The 24,832-nt window shown below is 35.5% G+C and overlaps 1 protein-coding gene across 1 annotated transcript in view; it reads right to left on the bottom strand.

Moving 5' to 3' along the window:
* Positions 1–12,019: 12,019 nt before the first annotated feature.
* The window catches only part of LOC105750789 (maltase-glucoamylase, intestinal), a 48,168-nt gene continuing 35,355 nt past the window's right edge, over positions 12,020–24,832 (bottom strand). The window contains 8 exon segments of the mRNA XM_031939232.1: positions 12,020–12,090; positions 12,162–13,167; positions 15,810–15,983; positions 20,630–20,679; positions 22,564–22,652; positions 23,259–23,383; positions 23,945–24,001; positions 24,655–24,739. Coding sequence (XP_031795092.1) covers positions 12,023–12,090; positions 12,162–13,167; positions 15,810–15,983; positions 20,630–20,679; positions 22,564–22,652; positions 23,259–23,383; positions 23,945–24,001; positions 24,655–24,739 — 1,654 coding nt within the window. The 3' untranslated portion in view covers positions 12,020–12,022.

Genomic DNA, 24,832 nt, shown 5'->3' with positions numbered 1-24,832 from the left:
AGCTTAGTTAAAACTCTAACCAAGACTTGCTCCTCCTTGTTATCTCATAGACAATACTCACATTTGAAGTTGATCCACACCACCAATCACAAAAGAAAGTCCCCATATCTTCTATAAACAGGGATTCAAGTACTTGCCTTAGAACAAGATAGAATTCCAGAAATGCTCTTAGAGGAAATAAAGCCCCCCCCCCCAAAAAAAAAAAAATAGGAGAGATTTAAAAAAAAAAAAAAAAAAGGTTGTATCTAAATAGCTCTTGGTGTTCAACTCATCTTTATTAAAAGAACACTAAATTCTTTCAGCTCCTTTTCAGCAAAATTAGAAATATTTTCACCAGTCATAAATGCTTAGAAATGGATGTTTCTCCATCTGCACTCAGAGAGAGGACTGTGGTGACTGAGTGTAGATCACAACATATTTTCACTTTTTTGTTGTTTGCTTGCATTTTGTTTTCTTATTTTTTCCTTTTTGATCGGATTTTTTCTTGTGCAGCATGATAATTGTGGAAATATGTATAGAAGAATTGTACATGTTTAACATATATTGGATTACTTGCCCTCTAGGGGAGAAGGTGGGAGGGAAATATTAGAATGCAAGGTTTTACAAAAGTGAATGTTGAAAATATCAATGTATATGTTTTGAAAATAAAAAGCCTTAATTTAAAAAAAAAAGAAAGAAAAGAAATGGGTCCCCCAAAGTTCCACATGTTAGAATGGAGAGAATAAATGGATAAATACAGTATAACACATAGGAAAAGGCAAAAGCCTCCAATTGTATTTCACCATTTTCTCTTTTTAATCCTATGTATTTTATGCATTTAAATTCTGAAAAGGGGTTCATAGGTCTTATCAGACTACCAAAGAGTCTACAAGGTAGAAAAAGTTTTAAGAACTTCTCATCTAAAGAGATATTCACTTCTAGAATTGATATCTTATTCTGCGGATTCTCTTTTGGAGCAAGGCACTCAGAGGAGGGAGGAAATTTGGACCCTAACCTATCCTAATTTAGGGGAGTTTCCAATCTAATGAGAAAATCAAAGTCCTGGCCTTTCAGACCCTGACCCCATCAGTCTTGAAAAGAAGGTATTATCTGGATACTATTAAGAATGACCAGGGAAAGAACAGTAGGCTGGGACAGTTGTGACCTTGACAAGCCGTAAAGCAGAGAAGAAAGATAACAGGTATTGAGAGGGGAGGAGAAGCCAGACTAGAAGGCACTGTGATTAAAATCTCTACCTGAGATTAAGAAGGAAACAAAGAAATTCCTCCTTAAATAAAACCCACCCACTTGTTCTCCAAAGCACTCCTCTCTTATGATATTATTTCAATCTCCCTATTCCTCAATAAAAATATTAACCCTCAAGTCCTAAAATATGGCATACAACAATCTAGAACATGATTCCTAAAATGAGGTGTTTGGATTACTACTCTGCCAGACCTCTAGGGTATTCAGATTTATAGATTGTTATTTTTTTCCCAAGGATTCAGATTTATAGGTTGTTATTTTTCTCCCTCTTCCTTCCCTTCCTCCAAAAGAAGTAAATCATTTAGGTTATCTTTCTGTCTCCTCTTAAGCCTATCAGAGCCACTTTGCTAAATGCAGAATAGCATAAGAAAAAAAGTGTTGAGTGATGAGACACTCTTACAGCATTTGGGGGTCCTCAGGTTAGTGTCATAGGTATTGTGAAAGTATTCACAGTCCCAGTCTCCAAATTATATTGGCAAAAAAATGAGTTTATTGACTCTGAGAATTCTTAGCCAGGTAGATTCCTGATTGGAAATAGCAAAGCACTGAAAGACAGAGAACAGCTTTATCCAGTCTTTTATAGACTAAGGCTAAGAAGTCCATGTTGGTTCTATGATCGGAGGCTAAGAAGTAATCTCCAGATGAATTAAGAGTGGTGGGATAGGGAGTAATTTTCAGATGTATTAAGTATGGAAGGTAGTGGGCTAAGAAGTGGTCAGAATCAGTAGAGTTTCCTGAGACAGACTTCAAGCCAGAAAATTTAGGGTTTCCTGAACCAGGCCTGATCCCTAAAAATCAGGAACCAAAGAATTCTATTACATCAAAAGGATGATGTAATGAGAAACACTTTGGAGCTCTAATTGGAGGACTTGGATTCAAATTCTAACTCTCCCTCTGTACTTTGTACTAGTACTATTTTGTACTAGAAAATAATTTCTACGCTGACACAATAAAAGAAGTGAATTCAGATTGATATTAGGCAAAACTTTCTAACAAGCAGAACTATCCAAAGGTTTTCCATAAAACTTGGCAATCTCAAGTACATACTAGAGAACCATTGTTTGGCTATATTGTAGGTGGATAAATGGATGAAATTAGCCTGATGCTAAGGTCTATTTCAACTGTGAAATCCTGAGATTCTACAATCATAAAAATATCTTTTAACTTCAAATTTTAGATTCATCTTGGAACCCACCTATAAAAGGGGGAAAGGGGCAATGATACTTGCCTCATAAGGCTCTTGTGGGGAAAGTGATTGATAATTCCAAAACACTATATAAATCAGTTTTTATTACAATTTTAACATTAACAAATTTCAGTGAACTAATGAGGATAGGCAGGGAAATATGAAAATGGTATTAAAAAAAAAGTAAGATATGAATATGGGGTGAGAAATGAGCTACAGAACATGAGTCCATTCCCTTACTATGTGAATGAATTCTGTTCTTTGTAATTAGACAAGTAGATAAAGAAATGGATAGAGTTTTCACCAGGAGTCAGGAAATCCTGAGTTCAAATTTGGCCTCAAATACCTACCAGCTGTGTGATCCTAGGCAAATAACCCTGTTTGCCTCAATTTCTTTATCTATAAAATGAACTGGGGAAGGAAAAGTTAAACCACTCCAGTATCTTTGCCAAGAAAACCCCAAATGGGGTCAGAAAGACTGAAAATGATGAATAACAAAAAGTGAGTAGGAGTTATGTCTGAGGAGGGACACTATTACCACAGCTATTACAGAACTGTTTCTACAGTAGATCTATCTTGGTAGATAGAAGCTGGTTTAGTGATAGAAGCACTGGGCTTGCGATTAGAACATCTGGACTCAAATCCAAACTCTGTCAAATATCCACCCGTCTGTGTGACGTCCGACAAATCTCTGGGCTTCAGTTTCTTCACTGGCAAAATGAAATTTAGATTAGATGTTTTCTAACACATCTTCCAAGTCTACATCTCTGATCCTATGACCTTTCTCAAGACCAACCAAAATTGTGAAAGAGCTCTAATTTTTCTTTCCATCACTGGGCTGTTTTTCTCTGTATATCTCCATCTCTGTCTCTATTTCTATCTCTGTCTCTTTGTGTCACTACACCTCTGTCTCTGTATTTCTGTCTGTGTGTGTATATGTGTGTCTGTCGTTTCTCCATGTCTGTCTCTGTCTTTGTCTGTCTGTCTCTCTCTCTCTCATACTTCTGTGCACACACACACACACACACACACACATACACACACATGGTAAATAAATATCTACCAAATCCAGGCACATATCATATGTCCCCTATCAAAAACCAATGGCTGAGAAAGTATCTGATACCTGTAATTTACACCTTAGAGTGGATTTAAGACATTGTTTCCCTTCCCCAAGAGGATTTGCATTTCAAGTTTTATCTCTATTTTCAGAATGACTGGGTTTGTCCTCCCTAAAGAGATTTCATGGATCAGTGAGCAGTTAGGAAAGAGAACTAACAAGAGAAACTACAAGGTCTTATTATACACCCCTCCCACAACTATATACAACTCTCTGTCTCTATCTCTCTGTTTCTCTGTCTCTCTTTCTTTGTGACTCTGTGTGTGTCTCTCTGTCTCTTGTCGGTCCCTCTCTTTCAATATCTCCATCTTTGTCTCTGTCTTTATCTCTCTATTTCTCTCCTGTATCTCTTCACCCTATCCTCCTTCCTCCCTCCTTCTCTGTCTCTATCTCCATTTATCTCCATTTTGTCTGCTCTTCCCCCTAAGAGAAATATTGCTTTAGAATTAATAGTCCTATATAGTTAAAGAAAAGAGGAAAGGGGGCAGCTAGGTGGTACAGTGGATAGAGCACCAGCCCTGAAGTCAGGAGGGCCTGAGTTCAAATCTGGTCTCAGATACAAAATACTTCCTAGCGGTGTGACCCTGGGCAAGTCACTTAACCCCAATTGCCTCAGAGAAAGAAAGGAAAGAAGGAAAAAAAGAAAGTGATAGAGAAAATTTTAATAATGCAGATTAAATTTTTGAAAGTATCATTAGTGTTGGAGAATCTCTTGTTAAATACTTAAAAGCACATAGCTGCTTCTGCTCAACCAGGGTCCTTGCCTAAAAATACTACCACAGTCAGTCAATATTCATTTATTAAGCACTTATTATGTACCAAATCAGGGTAGTTAGGTAGTACAATGGACAGAGCACTGCATTTGGAGTCAGAAAGATTTGAATTTACATCAGACTTCAGATATTACTAGGTGTATAACCCTGGGCAAATCACTTAATCTCTATTTGCTTCAGCTCCTCATCTTAAAATGGGAACATACTGAAGAAGGAAATGGCCAACCCATCCAGTATCTTTGCCAAGAAAATCCTATGAACAAATTCTATGGAGTCATATAGAGTCAGATGTGGAATGAATGACAAATGTATGAGGCATTGTGCTAAGTAAGTACTGGGGATAAAAGGAGAGGAAAAAGATAATCTCTATCCTCAAAGAGCTCAGTCTAATAAGGGATATAATAAATAAACAAATGTGTACAGCCAAGCTATAAACAAGATAAATAAGAAATAATTTACAGAGGGAAGATACTAAAATCAAGAGAAATTGAGAAAAGCTTTCTGGAGAAGATGGGATTTTAGCTTAGACTTGAAGGAAGATAGACCACCATTCTGTAGCCAGAGAAGCCATCCCAAAAGTATAGTCCAATTTACGAATAAATAAGAGAACAAAATGAGGTATAAATGCATAATGTTGATTACATTAAATTTAAAAGTTTTGTATAAATAAGACAAAAGATCAGAAGGAAAGCATAAAACTGGGAAGGGAGATATTTATATACAGTTTCTCAAATAAAGGTATTGTACATCAAAAACAAAAAAGAATTTTGTCAAATCTATAGGAATACAAGTCATTCTCCAATTGATAAATGGTTAAAGGATATGAACAGGCAATTTTCTGATAAAAAAATCAAAACAATATGATTGTTACATGAAAAAAAAGTGTTCTAAATAATTATAGATTAGAGAAAATAGCAAATTAAAACAATCTTAAGATATAATTTTACACCTATCAAATTGACTAAGATGATTTAAGGGGAAAATAACAAATGTTAAAGGGATGTGTAACAATTGGGACACTACTTCATTGTTGGTGGATTGTCAACTGATCCAACCAGTTTGAAGAGCAATCTGGAATTTTGCCCAGAGAGATATTAAATTACTTATATCCTTTGACCCAGCAATAGCACAACTAGATCTGTTTCAAAAGATGAGTAGGGGAAAAGAAAAAGAACCTATACATTCTAAAATAATTATAGCAGTTCTCTTTGTGGTGGCAAAGAAGCAGAAATTTCAGGGATGCTTGTAAATTGAGAAATGGGTGAACAAATTGTGTTATATTATTTGATGAAATACTACTGTGCTATAAAAATGATGAGCCTGATGACCTTAGAAAAACAGTCATAGACTTGCATGAAATAATGAAAAGTCAAAATGATAAAGCTCAGATAACATTGTATACAGTAACAGTAATATTGTTTTAAAAGTAAAAGAGAATAAGCAATTTTGACCATTATAAATACCAAAATTAGCTACAAAGTATATATGAAGGAAAACATCTGCATTCAGAGAAAGAACTGATAAATAGAAGCATATAGAGATTGATGCATTCCCTATATACAAAAGATGTATATTTGTGTCTAATGACAGACATCTCTATGACAGGGAAAGGGAGGAGGAAAGAAAAGAAAGAATTTACATGATTTTATTATATATTTAAAAGGAATAGGAAGTTGAACTTAATAGATCTGCAGTCTTTTGTGCAATCTTTTTTCTATTATATTAGGTTATGGAAATGCTTATTTTATTCCATGTTTGGGACAAAAAGACCTACCCAATTTGACTACTCAGAGATCACTCATAGAAAGCAGAATTATTTATTAGAATCTCGAGAAGCGGACCCCATCCTGGTCTGCAAGCCAAATTTCACAGCAGGATAGGGCCAGAGCCTCGAAAATGCTTACAACTTGTATATATTTCAGACAAAGAACCTCCAAAATCCCACCCTCTATATGTTGTGATTGGTCACATAAGTGTACTGTTCCCTAGTTGGTCAGTGGAATGTAGTAGACAAGATGATATACAGCTTCTTCGGCCATGCTGGACAATGGAATGTCGTCTAGGCCTTATCTAAAATCATGTGATGCCGGAGAAGCCAAAACTGAGGCCTATAGCCTTGATCTACTTTAGCTAACAGTCTCTGATCAATATGTGCTTAATCTATAAGTTCTTCATCTTTTCTCACACATTCCATAAATTAAAAATTAAATATTTTTTAAAAGTATAATAGTCCAGGAAATTTCTTCCAATGAACTAAAATAAATGCTTGCTTAGCCCACAAACATCATGGAAATCAAGAATTAGAAACAATCAGCATTGAAAATCTGTTACTACCCCAAATAAACCCTCCATTCAAAACATGACAGTTTCTTTAAAATTCCCACACATGTTGTTTGTCTTTCATTTTTTAAGAACAATGACATCATAGGATCTGATGTCTTGAGTTATGCATGAACTTTATTTAAGTGAGTCAGAGTTGTACAAAGCTGTCAAGCTCACTCTTTCTGAGGCAAAAAAAAAAAAAAAAAAAAAAAAAAAATCCAGTGGTCTTTTGCAGTGGATGATCTTGGCATCTTTAATATTAAACCATGTTTGAAGTTTGAAGACTCCATAGCATCTACTTCTGTCACCTTTATGGCTTTGGGAATAAATGTTTCTCCTCCACACATTCTTATGGGAGAAGTCTTTTTATGTTTTGTGTATATACACCCCTAACTCACTGACAGGTTTGAGACTCTCGGTTACCTTCAAACTAATTTAGCTTATCTGATGAGATAATTTATGGGATTGTGGCTACATGCTACTACTTCTTGGAGCCACTGGGGAGAGCTGGCTGAATCAGATGGACACCAAAAGTGAAAGAAGATCCCTGAAAAGGACTTGGCAAGCTTTCATACCACAGGTGCTATTCTCCTTGAATATCCCATACACCTTTCCCATATACCATATTTGTAATGACTAGGGTATTAGTCTGAGGGATGGGGAAAATACACAGGTAGCAGGTGCTCAAGCTACACTACAGCACCCAGGATAGTGCATTTACACTGAAATGTTCTCTTGAAGGTTTTCTCAAATGATGGCACTAAGACATTATCACACTAGGATACAAACTTCAGAGTGAGAGACTATTCAAGTTCATGCTGAAAGTCAAACAGCTATCCCAAGGTGTCTGGGAGATACAGCTAGGTTCCAATTATTAAGAATAATGAATCCTTTCAAGTAGTATCATTATTTAAACTTCAGACTACATATTTCCATTGGGCTGAAAACTGACCACATTTATATAATTCATACAGTATGAATTGGATACAAGCAACCATTTCAAGAGATTCATTATTCTGCTAATCAGGACCTAGCTGAACTTTCAGATCTAAGTAAACAAGGATCCAAAACCAGAAAGTCATTAAGCATAGAGAGAACCAAGTGTCATTAAGTCTAGGCAAGCAAATGCAAAAGAAATGGAGATCTGGTACAGAAACAAGAATAGAGTGCACCCTGTTAAAAAATAAAAGGAGGGGGTAGAAAGGGGTTGAGATCACTGGTTCTAGGCAGATAGATTTTGCTCTCGGTAATTCTGGCTCACTTGGGATTTATTGAAATCAGAAGTTCAGTAAAGTAGAAATGATACCAGATTCTGATTGAGACTGTGGTTATCTTATATAACTTGTGAAATGTGAGATTTTGCCTAAAGTAGCAGTAAACTCCTTGATGTCCTTGAAGAGCTATCTTTCTTTTTGGTTTCATTTCTATCTCCAATGTTTAACACAATATCTGGAATATAGTAGGTACTTAATACTTTCTTCCATCCTACTTCTTTCATTCCTTCTTTCCTCTTTTTTCTTCTCTATTTCCTTCCTTCCCTCTTTTTTCCCTTACTTCTTCCTTTCTCTCTTTCCTCCTCCCTCTATTTTCTTCCCTCCTTTCCTCCCTCCCTCACCCCATTCCTACATACTTCCTTCATTTTTTATGTTCCTCTCTCCCTCCCTTCCTTCTTTCCTCCTTTCCTTCTTTCCCTTCCTCCCTTCTTCCCTTTTTTCCTTCCTATAGGAGAAAAAACATACCTTGAGTATCTACAATAACTGCTGCCATAGTTAGTAGTCTTAGTTGTGCTATTTACAGGAAAAGGAGTTCCTGTACTTTAAATAGTGGTGGCAATTCAAGTACAATTCTTGGCAGTAACTATAGTTTCAGGAATAAGAATATCTCTAGAACTAAAGGCCATGATTATACTCTTTGCAGTGAGTGGTAATAGTTTTGAAATCTGGAGTAGTAATAGTTGTATTTCTAGCCATTATATTTGTAGCAATAGTATTTATAATAGTAAGACCATAGTATACTATCCACGGTCCCCAGAATAGAAACATTGTAGACTCTTTTTGTATGTGGGGGGAGGAGTGGTTGACTACTGGGATTAAATGATTTACTAAGGATTATACTATTGATAATTATCAGGTGGTATCAAAGGCTGGATTTGAATCTAGTTCCTCCTAACTCCAGGGTTGGTGCTCTATCCACAATGCTACCCAGCCGTGTCTTAGATTCTTCCTGTAGTAATAATAGTAATAGTTGCAGTTGTTATTGTTGCTGTTGCCGTTGGTACAGTAGTAGTGGTAATAGCAAATATGTAGAGTTTTAAAGTTTGCAAAGCACTTTATAGAAATGATTTCATCTTCATTTTATAGAGGAGGAAACTAAAACAGGCAGTGGTTAAGGATTTGTCCAAGTTCACACAATTTATAAGTGTAACTCAGGACTTCCTCTTTCCAGGTCCAGTGCTATATCCACTTTGCCACCCATCTACCTCAGTTATACTTAAGAGTATCCTCAGTGGTATTTTGGATATATGATAGAAATACAGAATGTCCCAAAAGTCTTAGTGTTTGCCTTCTGTGTGAGTCAATTAACTTCCCTGGGCCTCAGTATGCTCATCTGTAAAATGAAGGGGATGAACTAGGTAAGCTCTGAGACCCCATTAGCTCAAGATCTATGACCCTATGTTGCCATGATCCTAAGTAATCATAGTATCTGTGGTGGGAATAGGAACCAAATTTATAGTAGCCATATTTAAAGAGCTTGTGAGTATTTACAATATAAGTTACAAGCACCATCACTCAAGTAGTGCCTATATCTGTTGTTTTTTGTACTTTCAGAAGAGGATATTTTGGAATGATATCTTGATTGTACATGAATTGGACTTAATAGAAGCCAAGTTGTGCAAAGTCATCAGCTTCACTCTTTTCCAGAATCATCAAAGTCCAGTGGCAAGACAAAAGTCAAGATGGATGACCATGGCTGGGATGCAGTAGATGATTTTTGCATCTTCAAAATTTGACCAAGTTTTAGCCACCTTTGTGACCCATTATAACAAATTGCTCTCATCTGCCCATTTTATCTATAGCAGGGATATCTCATTTTATTTTACTTCCCTTTATTGAGCTTTGCAATTTTACATTTTTTATAATTTGAAGGTTTGTGGCAACATTATATCAAACAAGATTATAGGTACCATTTTTCCAACAACATGTGCTCATATCATATCTTTGTAATTCTCACAATATTTCAAATATTTTATTATTATTATATTGGTTATGATGTTCTATGATCAATAATCTTTGATGCTATTCTTAAAATTGTTTTGGGGCTCCACAAGCCATGCCCATGTAATCCAGTAATCCAATGAACTTAATTGATAAATATTATGTGTGTACTGACTGATCATCCAATCAGCCCTTTCCCCATCTCTCTCTCTCTCTTTGAGTCTCTGTATTTCTAAGACACAAAAATAATGAAATTAGATTAATAACTCTACAGTGACCTTTAAGAATTTAAAAGGAAAAAATTCAACTGACATGCTATACATTATTTTCTTATTAAGAAACTGTCACAGCTACCACCCCAAATTTCAGCCATTACCACTCTCATCAGCAACCATCAGTATCAAGGCAAGACCCTCCATCAAGAAAAGATTATGACTCACTAAAGGTTCAGATGACAGTTGTCATTATTAGCAATGAAGTATTAAGTTATGTACATTGGCTTTTGATACATAATACTATTGCACATTTCATAGACTACAGCATAGTATAAACATAACTTTTTATATACCAGGGAGCCAAAAAATTCATATGGCTTGCTTTAAATCAATATTCACTTTATTGTGGTGGTCTGGAACCAAATCCACAAGATTTCCAAGGTATCCCTGTATTTGTAATGGTGATATCTATAGTGTCAAGCTTTCAACAATATTAGTTGTAGTATTTTTTTAAAATTTGGTATTATTTGGAGCAGCTGGATCTATACCTAAAGCTATAACATGAATAGACTTACTGTAGTTGTTTTTAAAGTAGCCACCATATTTGTTGTTATATTTTTTTAGTTATGCCTGTGATTCTAGGAATATCTGTGTAAGAAGAAGTATGTATAAAGTGAGGACTTATGTTTTCTGTAGTAGTATTAGTAATGGAAGTGTATATATTTAGAATATCAAGATTAATATTTGAAATGATCATAGATGGAATACCAATGATAATTCATCTTCACTGTCATCAGTGTCATTAGGAAATGTGGCTGGAGTATAATAAGTAGTATTTTCAGTGGTAAATGAAATATTTTTTAGAAAAGTACATAGAGTAGTAGTATAATTACTAGTACAAGTATTGCCAAAACTACTAATATCACCAGTACTAGAGCAGCACTAGGACTAATGATTGTTAAGTAGGAAGAACAGCACTGGTACTAAAAATAATACTGTTAGGCTTCAGTGTAATGAGTAATTATATAAATAGATTAAGTATTGTTGCAAAGATGCTGAAGGCAATAGCAGTACTAGTGTTAGTAGTAGAAATAGCACTAAGGGGAGGAAAAGCATTGGCACTATTAGTAATAGTGGTTGGAATATTGGCTATACTGAAATAAGTAACATTTTCAGTAGTAGAAACATATTTATTGAAAAGGTATTTAGAATATTAGTATAATATAACTAATACTAGCATTAGTATTACCAATACTAGTAGTACTAGCAGTGCTTATACTAGTATTATTCATAGTAATTGGACTAGGAGGAGGGTCAACACTAGTATTTCTAGTGTTGTTTAGAATTTGTTTAGAATTGTAGTGTTTGGTAGTGTTTAGAGTAGTGTTTAGAATTGTATCTATAGTGTAATGAGTAATTATATCAGTGGGAGATAAAATATTTATTGAAAAGATACTTGGAATAGGAATATTACTGCTACTAGTATTATCCATTAGTATCAACAGTACTAGTATTATTAGTATTAATACTACTATTACTCATGGTAACTGGACTAGCAGGGGGAAAGGCACTAGTACTACTAGTAGTAGTATTTACTAGTGTATCTATAGTGTAATAAGTAATTAAATCAGTGGTGGATGAAATACTTATTGGAAAAGTACTTGGATTAATAGTACCACTAGTACTAGCATCACTAGTTCTATTAGCATCAGTAGTACTAATACTACTATTGCTCATGGTAACTGGACTAGGAGGGGGAACAGCACTAGTACCACTAGTAGTGGTGCTTAGAATTGTGTCTGTAGTGAAATGAGTATTTGCATCAGTGGTGGATGAAATATTCATTGGAAAAGTACTTGGAGCAGTAGTACTATTACTGCTAGTACTACTATTCTCATGGTAACTGGACTAGAGGGGGAACAGCACTAGTACCACTGTAGTGGTGCTTAGAATTGTGTCTGTAGTGAAATGAGTATTTGCATCAGTGGTGGATGAAATATTCATTGGAAAAGTACTTGGAGCAGTAGTACTATTAGTGCTATACATCAGTAGTACTAATACTACTATTGCTCATGGTAACTGGACTAGGAGGGGGAACAGCACTAGTACCACTAGTAGTGGTGCTTAGAATTGTGTCTGTAGTGAAATGAGTATTTGCATCAGTGGTGGATGAAATATTCATTGGAAAAGTACTTGGAGCAGTAGTACTATTAGTGCTAGTACCATTAGTACTAGCAGTACTAATACTACTATTGCTCATGGTAACTGGACTAGGAGGGGGAACAGCACTAGTACCACTGGTAGTGGTGCTTAGAATTGTGTCTGTAGTGAAATGAGTATTTGCATCAGTGGTGGATGAAATATTCATTGGAAAAGTACTTGGAGCAGTAGTACTATTAGTGCTAATACCATTAGTACTAGCAGTACTAATACTACTATTGCTCATGGTGACTGGATTAGGAGGGAGAGCAGCACTAGTTCCACTAGTAGTGGTACTTAGAATTGTGTCTGTAGTGTAATGAGTAATTGCATCAGTGGTGGATGAAACATTTGTTTGAAAGGAACTTGGAGTACTACTAGTAATATCACCAGCAATATCAGTACTAATACTAGTATTGCTCATGGTAACTGGATTAGAAGAAGGGGGAGCAGCACTAGTACCACTAGTAGTGGTACTTAGAATTGTATCTGTAATATTATGAGTAATTGCATCAGTGGGGAATGAAATACTTGTTGGGAAAGTGCTTGGAATTATAGCAGTATTAGTACTAAAAGCAGCAGTAGTAATAGGAGGAGCAGACATAGTACTAATATCCATGGTGTTTGAAGTTATTTCTGTTGGGTAATGAGTGGTAGATGAAATACTTGTCGGGAAAATATCTGGTGCACTAGTAGTAAATACACCAGCAATACTAGTAGCAAGTGAAGTAGTAAATATAGTATGACTTCTGGTAGAAGTAGTCAGAGAAAAATCAGTAGTAGTTGTTGGGATGTCACTTGAAGTAGTAGTCACATGACTATTACCCCTCCAAGTAACTTGAGATAGTTCTTCCAGGCTGATCATCTTGTTAGTCAAGTGAATGGTTAGTATCTGCAAGGAACAGAAAGATGTTGTCAGTGTCTTTTTTTAATAGTTTCTGATATAACAAAGTGAACTCATATATAATTCCTAATTATATCCTGAAAATCACTCATGCAGCTGTCAAACTGAACTGACATGAAATGTCTAACAGATAGTGCATGCTGTGAATATGCACATGAAAGCACACACACATACCTTCAATAAACTCCAATGGCTCCCTATTACCACTAGCAAAGCTTCTTAAACTATAGTTCTCAACTCCATATGGGATCATGTAACTGAATGTGAGAATCACGAAATTAGGATTTATTATCAGTAAATGTTTTATCTGTATACTCATTTTATATATGGGGGTCATGTAAAAATTTATTGGGTGAAAAGGGGTTGTGAGTGGAAAAAGTTTAAGAAGTCTTGATCTATACTATCAAAATCTTTTGAATTTCTTCATTACCTGAAATCTTCTTATCTTTCCAGTCATCTTATTCCTTACTTACTTCCACATATTCTGCTATCTAGTCTTTGCTCTTTCTCATACATGATACTTATCTCCTGACTAAACATTTTCATTGGCTCTTTCTCATACCTAAAATGCTTTGCCTTCTCACTTCTTCTTCCTGGCTTCCTTCAAATCTCGGCTAAAATCTTATTTCCTTATTTGTTCTTCTTCCCAGGTTATTTATACCTTCTAAACCCAATTCTCCCTGAGCAACAAGAAAACTGTTTGGTTCTGCACACATATATTGTATCCAAGATCTACTGTAATCTATTTAACATGTATAGGACTGCTTGCCATCTTGGGGAGAGGGTGGAGGGAGGGAGGGGAAAAATCAGAACAGAAGTGAGTGCAAGGGATAATGTTGTAAAAAATTACCCTGGCATGGGTTCTGCCAATAAAAAGTTATTTAATAAAAAATAAATAAATAAAAAAATAAAATAAAATCTTATTTTCTGTAAAATAAAAATGCCCTCAGAGGTTAATTTCAGTCATTCTGTTTACAACTTATTTGTAGAGTCATTTACAGGTAGTCTGCTTCCATCACAGGATGTTTATTAACCTTTCTATGTATCCTAATCACTTAGCACAATGCCAGCCATATAACAGAAGTTTAAGAAATGCTTGTTAACTAACTGATAAAACAGGTAAGAAGAGAATCAGGAAAGACCAATGTCACAGAAGCCAAGGGAGGAGATTTCATTAAGGAAGAGAAGATGGTCAAAAAAGTCAAAAATTGATATCAGATCCAACTCTCTCAGCTGTGGCCACAATGTAGACTCAATCAATCAACAAGCTTTCCAATAATGTATCTTTTTGATTTAGATGATGACAATTGAAGGTAAATTCAAGAGACACTAATAAGATCATATGGGGATGGGACAGGAATAGTATTAAGTTCTTGTGTAGTGTAGGATGGATTTCAAAAGAAAGAAACACTATATAATGCTGGTGTGTGTGTGTGTATATATATATATATATATTTTTTTTTAAGATACTGTGACGAACATTTGCCAGTAGTCTCTATTTTATTATATTTTCATCTTCAAGCAGATTTTAAAATAATTTTAAAAGTAAATTAAATTTTACTGTTTAAAAAAACATACAACTTTCATAAAATTATAGGATCATTCAGTAAAACAAAAAAAGTATTTATTCTGCCTCTACAAGGCTCCAAAATATACAAGAAAAATGATGGGTTTAATAATTAGCTTCCTTTAGCAATGAGTTCTCAAAATATTATGGTGGGAGATAATAAAGGGAGGTTAATGCTTAGAGGAAAAGAGCTTTTAATATGACAACAGTGATACAGGTCATAATTGAAGTAGGGATCCATTTACAAAGTTATTTATACATTGTCATAAATAGGGAGGCCCCTAGCCACAAAGAGGTTGTGCTCCAAAAGTTTGAGTCAGAATTGGGAATTTAGCATGTTTCTTTTTTTTCCTTTATTAGAAATAATGTCATAAGGTATGGTTACGATCCAATTCCACTCTCATAAAGCTTAATAGCCTTTAATGTATGTGGATACAAAGTTCAATTATTCACACAATTTAACAGGATCAAATTCAATGGACATTTTGAGTATCTACATGTATACTACACAATGCTATTCTATCATTGTTTCAAGTATGATCTTTGTAACTTTTTTCCAGTGGGAAAATGTTTTCTTAATTCCAGCTTGGAATAAAGGAAACATTTGCCCCTAACTAGCAGGAGGAATGGGTATTACCTTTTGTAGAGCATGGCTCCTATAAAGGTGGAATGAGTGGGAAAGCTCCTTGGGAGCAGGTACTGGCTTATGCCTTTTTTTGTATCCTTAGCACTTAGTACAGTGCCTAGAATATAATAAGTGCTTAATAAATGTTATTTACTGATTGAGAGCTCCAGATTATCCAGTCATAAGTATGAGTCATGTGTAAATTGACAATTTTCTCTCCTTCCCAAAAAAAGACCACTGGAAAATGATGAGACCTATTGACAATATATTGAACATTGCAAAATATGATTGCACATATATGAATTGTCTATTCACAACTTTCCAAGAATTGATCTTGAATGCAGAATGGAAAAATAATTCTAAATAACTTTAACAAAAATGAGGCAATAATACAATTATAGAAGGATAATAAAAATCCACTTCTGAAGATACATTTACCTGTTTTGATGGGTCACTGCTAAAGTTAGTTTCCACAGAAGTCCCATTGGAATAGGTAATGTTGACCTGAGTTATAATGTCATAATTTATTCCCCAAATTTCAATCTTTCCAACTTTTAGAGTATTTGTTTCATTCAAGTAAAAGTTGTGACTAATGATGATTTTCAAGACATCCTATTAAATTGAGAGACAGAGAAGTAAATATTCCATCTGTAAATCATTTGACTTTGCTCAATTTTGCTGTGGGACAGACTGTCTTACAACAAACTCATGTCTTTCTTTGTTTTACCTGAGGCAACTAGGAATCTCAGTGAATAATGCACCTAGAGTCAGAAAGACAAGAATTTAAATCTTTTTTCAAACACTTGCTAGTTGTGTAATCTTAGACAAGTCATGAACTTCTGTCAGTTTTAGTTTACTTAACCCTGAAATTGATATAATATTAACAACACCTTGCAGGATCATTGTGAAGATCAAATGAGATATTTGTGATGTATTTAACAGAGTACCTGACACATAGTAAATTTTATATAAATGCTTATTCTTTTCCTTTCCCAAATTCTGTTAAATGAATCAACAAGTACATACTAAATGCCTAGTAAGCATAGAATACAAAGGAAAACTTAGACAAGGAAAAATTTAGACAAAATGCTGTCTCTGCCCTCATGGAGTTTATAATCTAGAAGAGAATTAAAATGTATATATGTGTGTGTGTGTGTGTGTGTGTGTGTGTGTGTGTACATAGATGTATATATGCATGTATAATTTACAGTGTTAATATATTTGCTTTATATAAGTAGGTGTTATAATTATCCCCATGTTTTAATCAAGAAGAGGCAGGTAAGTAGGTAGGTATATATACATAAATATAAACATATAACATCAGATGTCATCAGGAGAATATCTTGCAAGGTGGGGAGGGGCTCTCCTTCACCACTACCCTTTTCATTTCCTGCACTACTTATGTTGAACAAAATGTTTCTGATCTGTGCGCACACATAGTGGAATTTCTAAGGATTTTGCAATGTTTGCTTAAAGAGAAAAGAGGGCATATCTGAGTCTTCTGCCTGACCACTATTCCATCCCTACACCAAAGACTTACTTGCCCTGGGTGAAAAGAGCTAGGATGGTTGGGAGGAGCCAAGATGGCAGAGTAAAGACAGAAATTCCCCTAATTTCTCTTCAACAATTCCAAAGTCCTTTAAATAAAGACTCTAAAAAATTTTAGTGTCATAACTCCCTAAAAGACAGAGTAGAACATTTTTCAGCCGAAGGCAACTTAGACGCTCAGCAGAAAAAGTTTGCACCACCAGTTAGAAGGACAGTGTGCAGTCCCTGTGATGTCAGGACCTCTGAAGCAGTGGCAGTCCGGGTGGCTTCCAGACCTCTCAGCCCAGAGATCCCACAGAGGATGGAAGATCAGCAGAAAAGGTCTGGAGCCCAGCATGCAGTCCCAGCACAGGCTGCACCTGCAGCACATCCCCACTCCTGGCCAAGCTTGGACCCAGTCTGGGTAGAAACTCTGAATCAGCAGCAGTGCTGGAGACTTTAGGGTTTCTCGGCCAGAGAGAAACCAGGGAGGACGAGATGGTCTGTGGCACCAGGGTAGAAGTCCGGAATACAGTCCCAGCACAGGCCACGCCACAGCAGCCCCAGCCCCAGTATCAGCAAAGCAGGACTCTGTCGCTTTAGCACATAGATTTTTTTTTTCTTTTGGCAGAGCAATTGGAGTAAAATGGCTTGCCCAAGGTCATCAGGGTCACCCAGCTAGGGGGTGTTAAGGGTCTGAGACCAGATTTGAACTCAGATCCTCCTGGCTCACGGGCCAATGCTCTATCCACTGTCCCATCTAGCTGCCCCAAGCTACAGTGGGGTTGGGACACCTAACAATTCCAGGGCAGAAAAGAGGGCTTGTAGATATCAAGGTTCCTTCTAGCTACAAATCCATGATTATATTACCTCAATAAGCCTCAAAATTGCAATGGGATAAATCTTTATAGGGAAATCAAGTCATAGGCTTCCTGTTTATACACTCTGTAGTTTCTTTTTTTAATCAATTAAATTTTAATTTTAAAAAATCCAAAATGAATCCTCAAAATAGGAAGAGACAAATAAGAAAAAAAAAGTCCCATAACATCAACAATTTATTGTCACTTTAGAAGGCACAGATTGCCACCCTCAGCCATGTGATGATCAGTGAAAGGACAGAGAAATGAAGTCTGCATCCAGTGTATTTGAGTGTATTTGAGTCAGAATCTGTTTGCACACTCATGTGATTGATTTTGTGATATATGATATTGTGATTATGTGATACTGATTTTTCATCAGTTTTATATTTGTCTATGTAAAGGGCTGAATCTCTGAGCAGATGCATTTGGATAACCCAGCACTTAAATTGCTCGGTTACAATTGGACAATACTCCATTAGCATTTGCTTGTTGGCCTATAGAGATCTGGAGGAGGGAAAAAAGGGTGGAGTAGGACAGCAACGTGACTCCAGGCGGGAGAAGAAAGAGGAGATTCCTGTATCCACAAGCTTTCCTTTCCCTTCGATAAAGAATAAAAATCAAGGACTTTTGCTTATCCTGACTCCGGCTGATTTTAAAGTATCCAGGATGCTAACGCGGTCATCACATGTCTATATTCTTCTCCACATTTGTATTTGTTGTTTTTTGCAGCCATGCCTCAAAAGACTTGACCAATTATGGCAATAAAATCCAGCCTCCAGCAGTTGGGAAAAAAATAATCTGCCTTTTCATTTTCCATCCACTCCCAGCTAGCTGGAAGATTCCCCAGCAGGTAGGAAAGTCCACTATCTCACTTCCATTGATTTTTACGTAGCTTTCTTCATTCTTGAGTTTGTATTTTATAAATTTTCTCTCTTATATTAACCTGAAATTTTCCTGAAACAGAACCCAGGTCCAACATGGGACTCTTTACTGGAGTGGGTTTAAAATGTTAATGTAGGTGAGAAAAAATTCAGTGGCATTAACAGTTAATCAAAGTACTTGGATTGGGCTGGAATTCTAATCAATGATTCCAATGAATCCATGTTCTTCAAACATGGATTGAAAAGTCCTTGAAAAGGACTGTCCTTGAAAGCTGTCCTTGAAAGCTTCTGACTTATATTGACTGTGTGACCCTGGGCAAGGAACTCCTCAATGCTCTGTTGTTGTTTAGTAATGTCCAATTTGGGATTTTCTTGGTAAAAATACTGGGGTGATTTGCCATTTCCTTCTCCAGCTCTTTTTACAGATGAGGAAACTGAGGTAAACAAGTAAGATAACTCACATGGATAGTAAGTGTCTGAGGCTGGATTTGAATCAGATCTTCCTGATTCTAAGTCCAGGATTCTATCCATTGTATTTTCTACATATCACAGTTGCTTTAGAAAGCTCTAGATCTATAAATTGCAAAGAAGCTGTTAACCTTTGTTAGTACAGAGAGTTTTCTCCCTCTAAGGAAATCACAAATCTATTTCCTACAATCTAATAAGTTTTATCATTACCTTCACTCTCCTCAGTAGACCTTAGCTTCAGGCTTACTAAATGGATTGGCTCATGGTTGTAGTAGCCTAGTTCTTTAGTAGGCACTTAATAAATATTTGTTTATGAGTGGATGCCCATCAGTTGGAGAATGGCTGAATAAGCTACAGTATATGTATGTAATGGAATATTATTGTTCTATAAGAAATGATCAGCAGAAAAGCCTGGAGAGACTTACATGAACTGGTGCTAAGTGAAGTGAGTAGAACCAAGAAAACATTGCACACAACAAGAAGATCATGTGATAATCAATTCTAATAGACTTGCTCTTTTCAACAATGAGGTGATTCAACAATTCCAGTAAACTTGTGACGGAGAGAACCATCTGCATCCACAAAGAGGACTAGGGAACTGAATATGGATCACAGCATATTATTTTTACCTTTTTTGTTCTCACTTGCCTGATTTTTTTTCTTTCTCATATTTTTCCTTTTTGATCTTATTGATATTTCTTATTCAGCATGATGAATGTGAAAATATGTATAGAAGAATTGCACAGGTTTAACAAATATTGGATTGTTTGCTGTCTAAGGGAAGGGGTGGGAGGAAAGGGAGGGAAAACAATTTGGAATACAATGTTTTGCAAGGGTGAATACTGAAAACTATCTTTGCATGTACTTTGAAAATAAAAAGCAATTGTAATTAATGAATAAGTAAATATTTGTTGAATGAATGAATTATGAGACTGATAGGAAAAGGAGAAAATCTGCGCAATGAGATAATATTAGTTAAGTGCTTAGCACAGTAGCAAGTACACAATAGACCCTATATAACTGCTATTCCCTTTCCTTTCTCTCCAATGTAAATTAAGTCATGAATAAATAGCATCATGCTCACAAAAATATCTTATCATCCTTAAAATAATGTTATTTTTGTTGTTTTCTGGCCAAAGTCATGCAATGGAAAGAACACTAAATTAGGAACCAGAAGACCTGGATTTGAATCTTAGCTCTGCTACTTATTACCTGCTACACATTAGGCAAGTCATTTAAGATGTTTTGGGCTCAGTTTCTTCGATGGTTAAACTAGATATTTACTAAAGTCACTCTCTAAATCTTATGATTCTATGGTTCTAAGCCCAACAATTTAGTCAAGGAAGTAACAGCTACTTATACCTAGTTGACAGTACTATAGAGCAGAGTCAGAAATGATGGAGACAAGTAGATTAAGACTATGTCACAGAGTACTCAGGAACTCCAAGGCCCACTGAAATAGTCTGTAGTCTTGTAGACAACTAAGAAAAGAATATTTGAAAAATGACATAAGGTGCCTTACCTGAATCACATTAAACTTTGCAAAAAAAAATTGTTCTTTCTCCTTATATTCTGCAAGAGAAAAAAAAAAATATATATATATATATGATATATACATATGCATCTATATATACACACATATCAGAGCAAAATTATATTTATTTATTACGCCTGGAAAAAAAGAATATACTAGATTAAATCAGAAACTTCCAACAACTTTAGGATACTGGCAGCTCTTAATGAAGATAAAAGTTAATAAATATGACACCTAAACCACTACTTGATTCAGCCTGTGGAGGGTGTGGGGGAATTAATTACAGTATTTTGTATCATTTAGATAAAATGATTCATAAGAGTTTTTTACTCTAGGCTAGTTGTTGATATATTAAAGCGTCAGCTTTAGTTTTTGTAAAAAATTTAGGAAAATCTCTCAAGTCTCAAGTTTGACCTGCTTCTCCACTCACACTAAGCAATGTCAGAGTGAAACAATTAAAAACCAACTATAGTACATGCTTCCAAAAGAATCAGGGATGGGAATTACATTTTTCATTTTCATTACAATTCTTAATTTGCTAAAAGTCTTATTCTTTTAAATCTTGTTCAATTTATTCCACTCCACAAACTTTGGACTAACCAATTTTTGTACTTATTTTTTGTACTTAATTTTATGATAGCAAAAATACCTAATTATTATGTAAGACATCATCTTATAGTTCACAAAAATATTTAATAGGAGGATGACAGAATCATACTTATACAAAGCAATATGCACACCAGGTTTATGATTTTATTGGGCCTAAGGACTAGACAAAATTTATAATTGAAGAGACCTTCTGGTTTAATTGCTTGTGCATATACCTTATGTTTCCTATTCAAGGACAAGTATATTCTCTTAAAATTTCTCTGTAAATATCATAAGCCATGCCACAGAGCTTGAATATAATAAGTACTCAGCAAATATAATTTTTGAATAAATGAAATTAAACTGATCTTATCTAGAATTCTGTCATAATCATGAACTATGATAGGTTTACAAGAGAAGTATATGAAATATTACTACTAAATGTGCAAATATATGGTGTAAATTCTCTTTCTTTCAGGTAAAACCAAGGACTATTTTTCATAGCTCACCAACAAAAGGTACTAAGTAGCACTAAAATGTTTTTGTTTTGTTTTGTTTTGTTTTCCTATACTGGACCAATAATTTCATTGAAATAGGTTGGGGAACTCTTAGTGATATGATCTAATAATATAAGTCATCATAGGCTACTCAGGGCTGCTAGGTGGCGGCATAGTGCATAGAGTTCTGGGCCTAGAATCAGGAAGACTCATTTTCCCGAGTTCAAATCTGGCCTCAGACACTTCCTGGCTGTGTGACCCCGAGCAAGTCAATTAACCCTGTTGCCTCAGTTTCTTCATCTATAAAATGAGCTGGAGTATCTTTGCCATAAAAACCCCAAAAGGGGTCACAAAGAATAAATGAAACATCTGAACAATATCTATTCTTCAGAGTATGGCCCCCCAGAGTTCTTAGGTCACTGAAAATTGGGGTGATTTGCCATGGGCCATGGAGTCAGTAAATGTCAGAAGTGAAATTTAAATCTAGGTTCTCCTGACTATGTCACACTGCTTCTAAATGTTCTCTTGGCAAATGGATTGATGTATTTACTAATTAGATAGAAATCTTTTATAACTGGGAATTTAATCTAGTTTTGGCAACAATTGATAATTCTGATGTCTGTCCCTATAATATACCAATACATTTTGCCATATCATAAGATCCATTTAGCAATAGAGTCTTTGGATCTATAAAAATATATCATCAATGAGGATTTGACAGTAAATTATCCCATAGGAGTTTTCTGTGTATTGTAATGCTCCTACCCAAATAATCTATGAATAATTTTGAAGGAAAAGGATCGGAGATGACAACTAAAAAATCAGACATAAATTTACCCATTGTTTCACCATCATCCCAAAACAGCTCTCCCTTTGCTTCTTTTTTGTCATCCAGGGCAATGATGAATCCCAAAGGATTTTTACGACTATAAAAAATAGAAATAATTAGTCTTACAGAAAGATATAGATCAGATTGCTAGAATAAGGATACTAGGCCAGATGCTCCTGAGAATCCCCCTAAGAATGCATTTTAGATGAAAACCATTTTATAGACCAGGAAATTAAGGTTCATGACTGGACTATGATAGAACTTAACGTAACCACTAGATGCCAAGGATGGGCAAGACATGGGTATTAAGTGTCCAGGTCTTCTGACTATTATTCAGTATTAATTCCATTACAAACCATGCTAATAATTAACATGGCAAAATTCTATGTTTAAGTTAAATCCTGGATGTGAATAAATGAGAAAATATAGTTTGAAATGGAGAGAGATTTGGCCTCTTCTGAATGAGGACAAGGATATCACATGCAAATTGACTTTCCCTGGAAAAATGAGGGTGGTGAGTTTTGTAGACAGACATATCTTGGATGAAAAAATTTAAATGTCAGAGATATTAGTATGAGTCTTTCTGTTCCTATCTTCCCATATCCTAAATCCCAGCATGTTCTTCTCCATGATATCTTACTTGACCAACATTCTCTGAAAACAAAACAAATAACAAGATTGAACTCTCAATCTCATAGCATACCTGGCTTCTGTGGTCTCAGCTGGCTCCTGTGTGGGGAAGATGTAGCCCCCTCGAAGGTGTAGTCCTATCTTGTCCCCAGGAAGAAGCATCTCCATCCATTTCTTTCTCTCTGGAATAGCTACATTCTAAGTAAAAAGAAAAAAATAGTTGCTCTTGAAAGCAAGCAAGTTGACTGAGCTACTGGTTAGTAGTAAATGGCTCTTCAGAATCACAGACTCTTAGAACTGGAAATCATTTCAGACATTGTCTGATCTGATTGTATCTCTCTTGATTTAAGTAACAGATCATAGAAACATAAATTTATGGAATGCTGTATCTGAAATAGACATTAGAAGTCGTGCACTTCTGTGTTCCACTTCCCAATTGTGTATTCTAGCTAGATTGGCTACAAAGAATATTTATATGAAAATCATTTCACATTCCAAATGATTTTCAAAATAAAACAGAAATACATTCCTCATAAAAAGAATTACCTAATCAATAAAAGAACAATGATAATGATCAATCAAATTAATTTTTTTTCTTTTTCAGGAAAAAATAATAACTCACACTATCCCAACCCCTTCAGATCCCAGAATGCAAATGCAGTGTACAGCATAGGGATACTCAGGGATCTTCAGCTTCTCCCTCCCTAGATATAGCCCATATAACAGTATGTTTAGCAGTAAGGGAATCTCCTTACTTACTGTCTCATAGTTATACCAGATGGCATCAGGGATGTATGCCTTCACTCGGTCCACACCCTAGGACAATGGGAGAAAAATAACATCTTACATCCACATTGCCTACTTCATGCTGATAGATAGCAGGCACAGAGACATAAGAGAGCATCCTTAGGCATCTGGCTGACATCTCAATGTAACTGAAGCAGTAATACCAAGTAAAATATGACAGTATTATTTAGACTATCATTTGCATTCCAAATATACAGTGGATCATTGGCAGAAAAATTTTCACCCTAGGCTGTATTTCTACATCTGCCCTTATCACTCCTAGGCCCACTCCCTCCCCATTAAGCACAGAGATCATACTCCTGTCTCTTCTCTTGCAAACAATTAGATTCAGTCTCTTTCTCCATTTACTACCAACTTTCCACATTCTCTGCTACAACTCCTTATCATAGTTTTACATCCTAGAATGATAGAATATTAGATATTAGAGCTAAAAATTAGCAAGGAACTTTTCTTTTCCACTGTGGACACAAGAGAATCCATTACTGTCATCACAAAAAGACAGTCAAAGCCACTACTAATATCATATCCATAATAATCAGTATTTACTGAAGTTCATCATGAAGAAATAAATGGGCTGAGGGACAATGTGAGTTCCCTGTCTGTAAAATGTGTGTGACATTTGGTATGTGACCTAATATCACATAGCATGCAAAGAAATTTACTGAATGTAGAACTGGTGTGATGAGCAAGCCAGGACCCCAAAGGAATTGCTGATGTATGCTCCATGTCTCTGCGTCCTGGTAGAACCTGTGGATATGGAAATAAACATGATTTTAGCCTTCAATCAGAATTATCCCATGATATTAACTAGGTCATAGGTTTTTTAAATTGTTATTTGAA

Source organism: Sarcophilus harrisii, chromosome 5 (genome assembly GCF_902635505.1).
Source record: "Sarcophilus harrisii chromosome 5, mSarHar1.11, whole genome shotgun sequence".
NCBI lineage: Eukaryota > Metazoa > Chordata > Mammalia > Dasyuromorphia > Dasyuridae > Sarcophilus > Sarcophilus harrisii.
The sequence above is the reverse complement of the archived record's forward strand: the minus strand, read 5'-3'. Positions and strand labels throughout refer to the sequence as shown.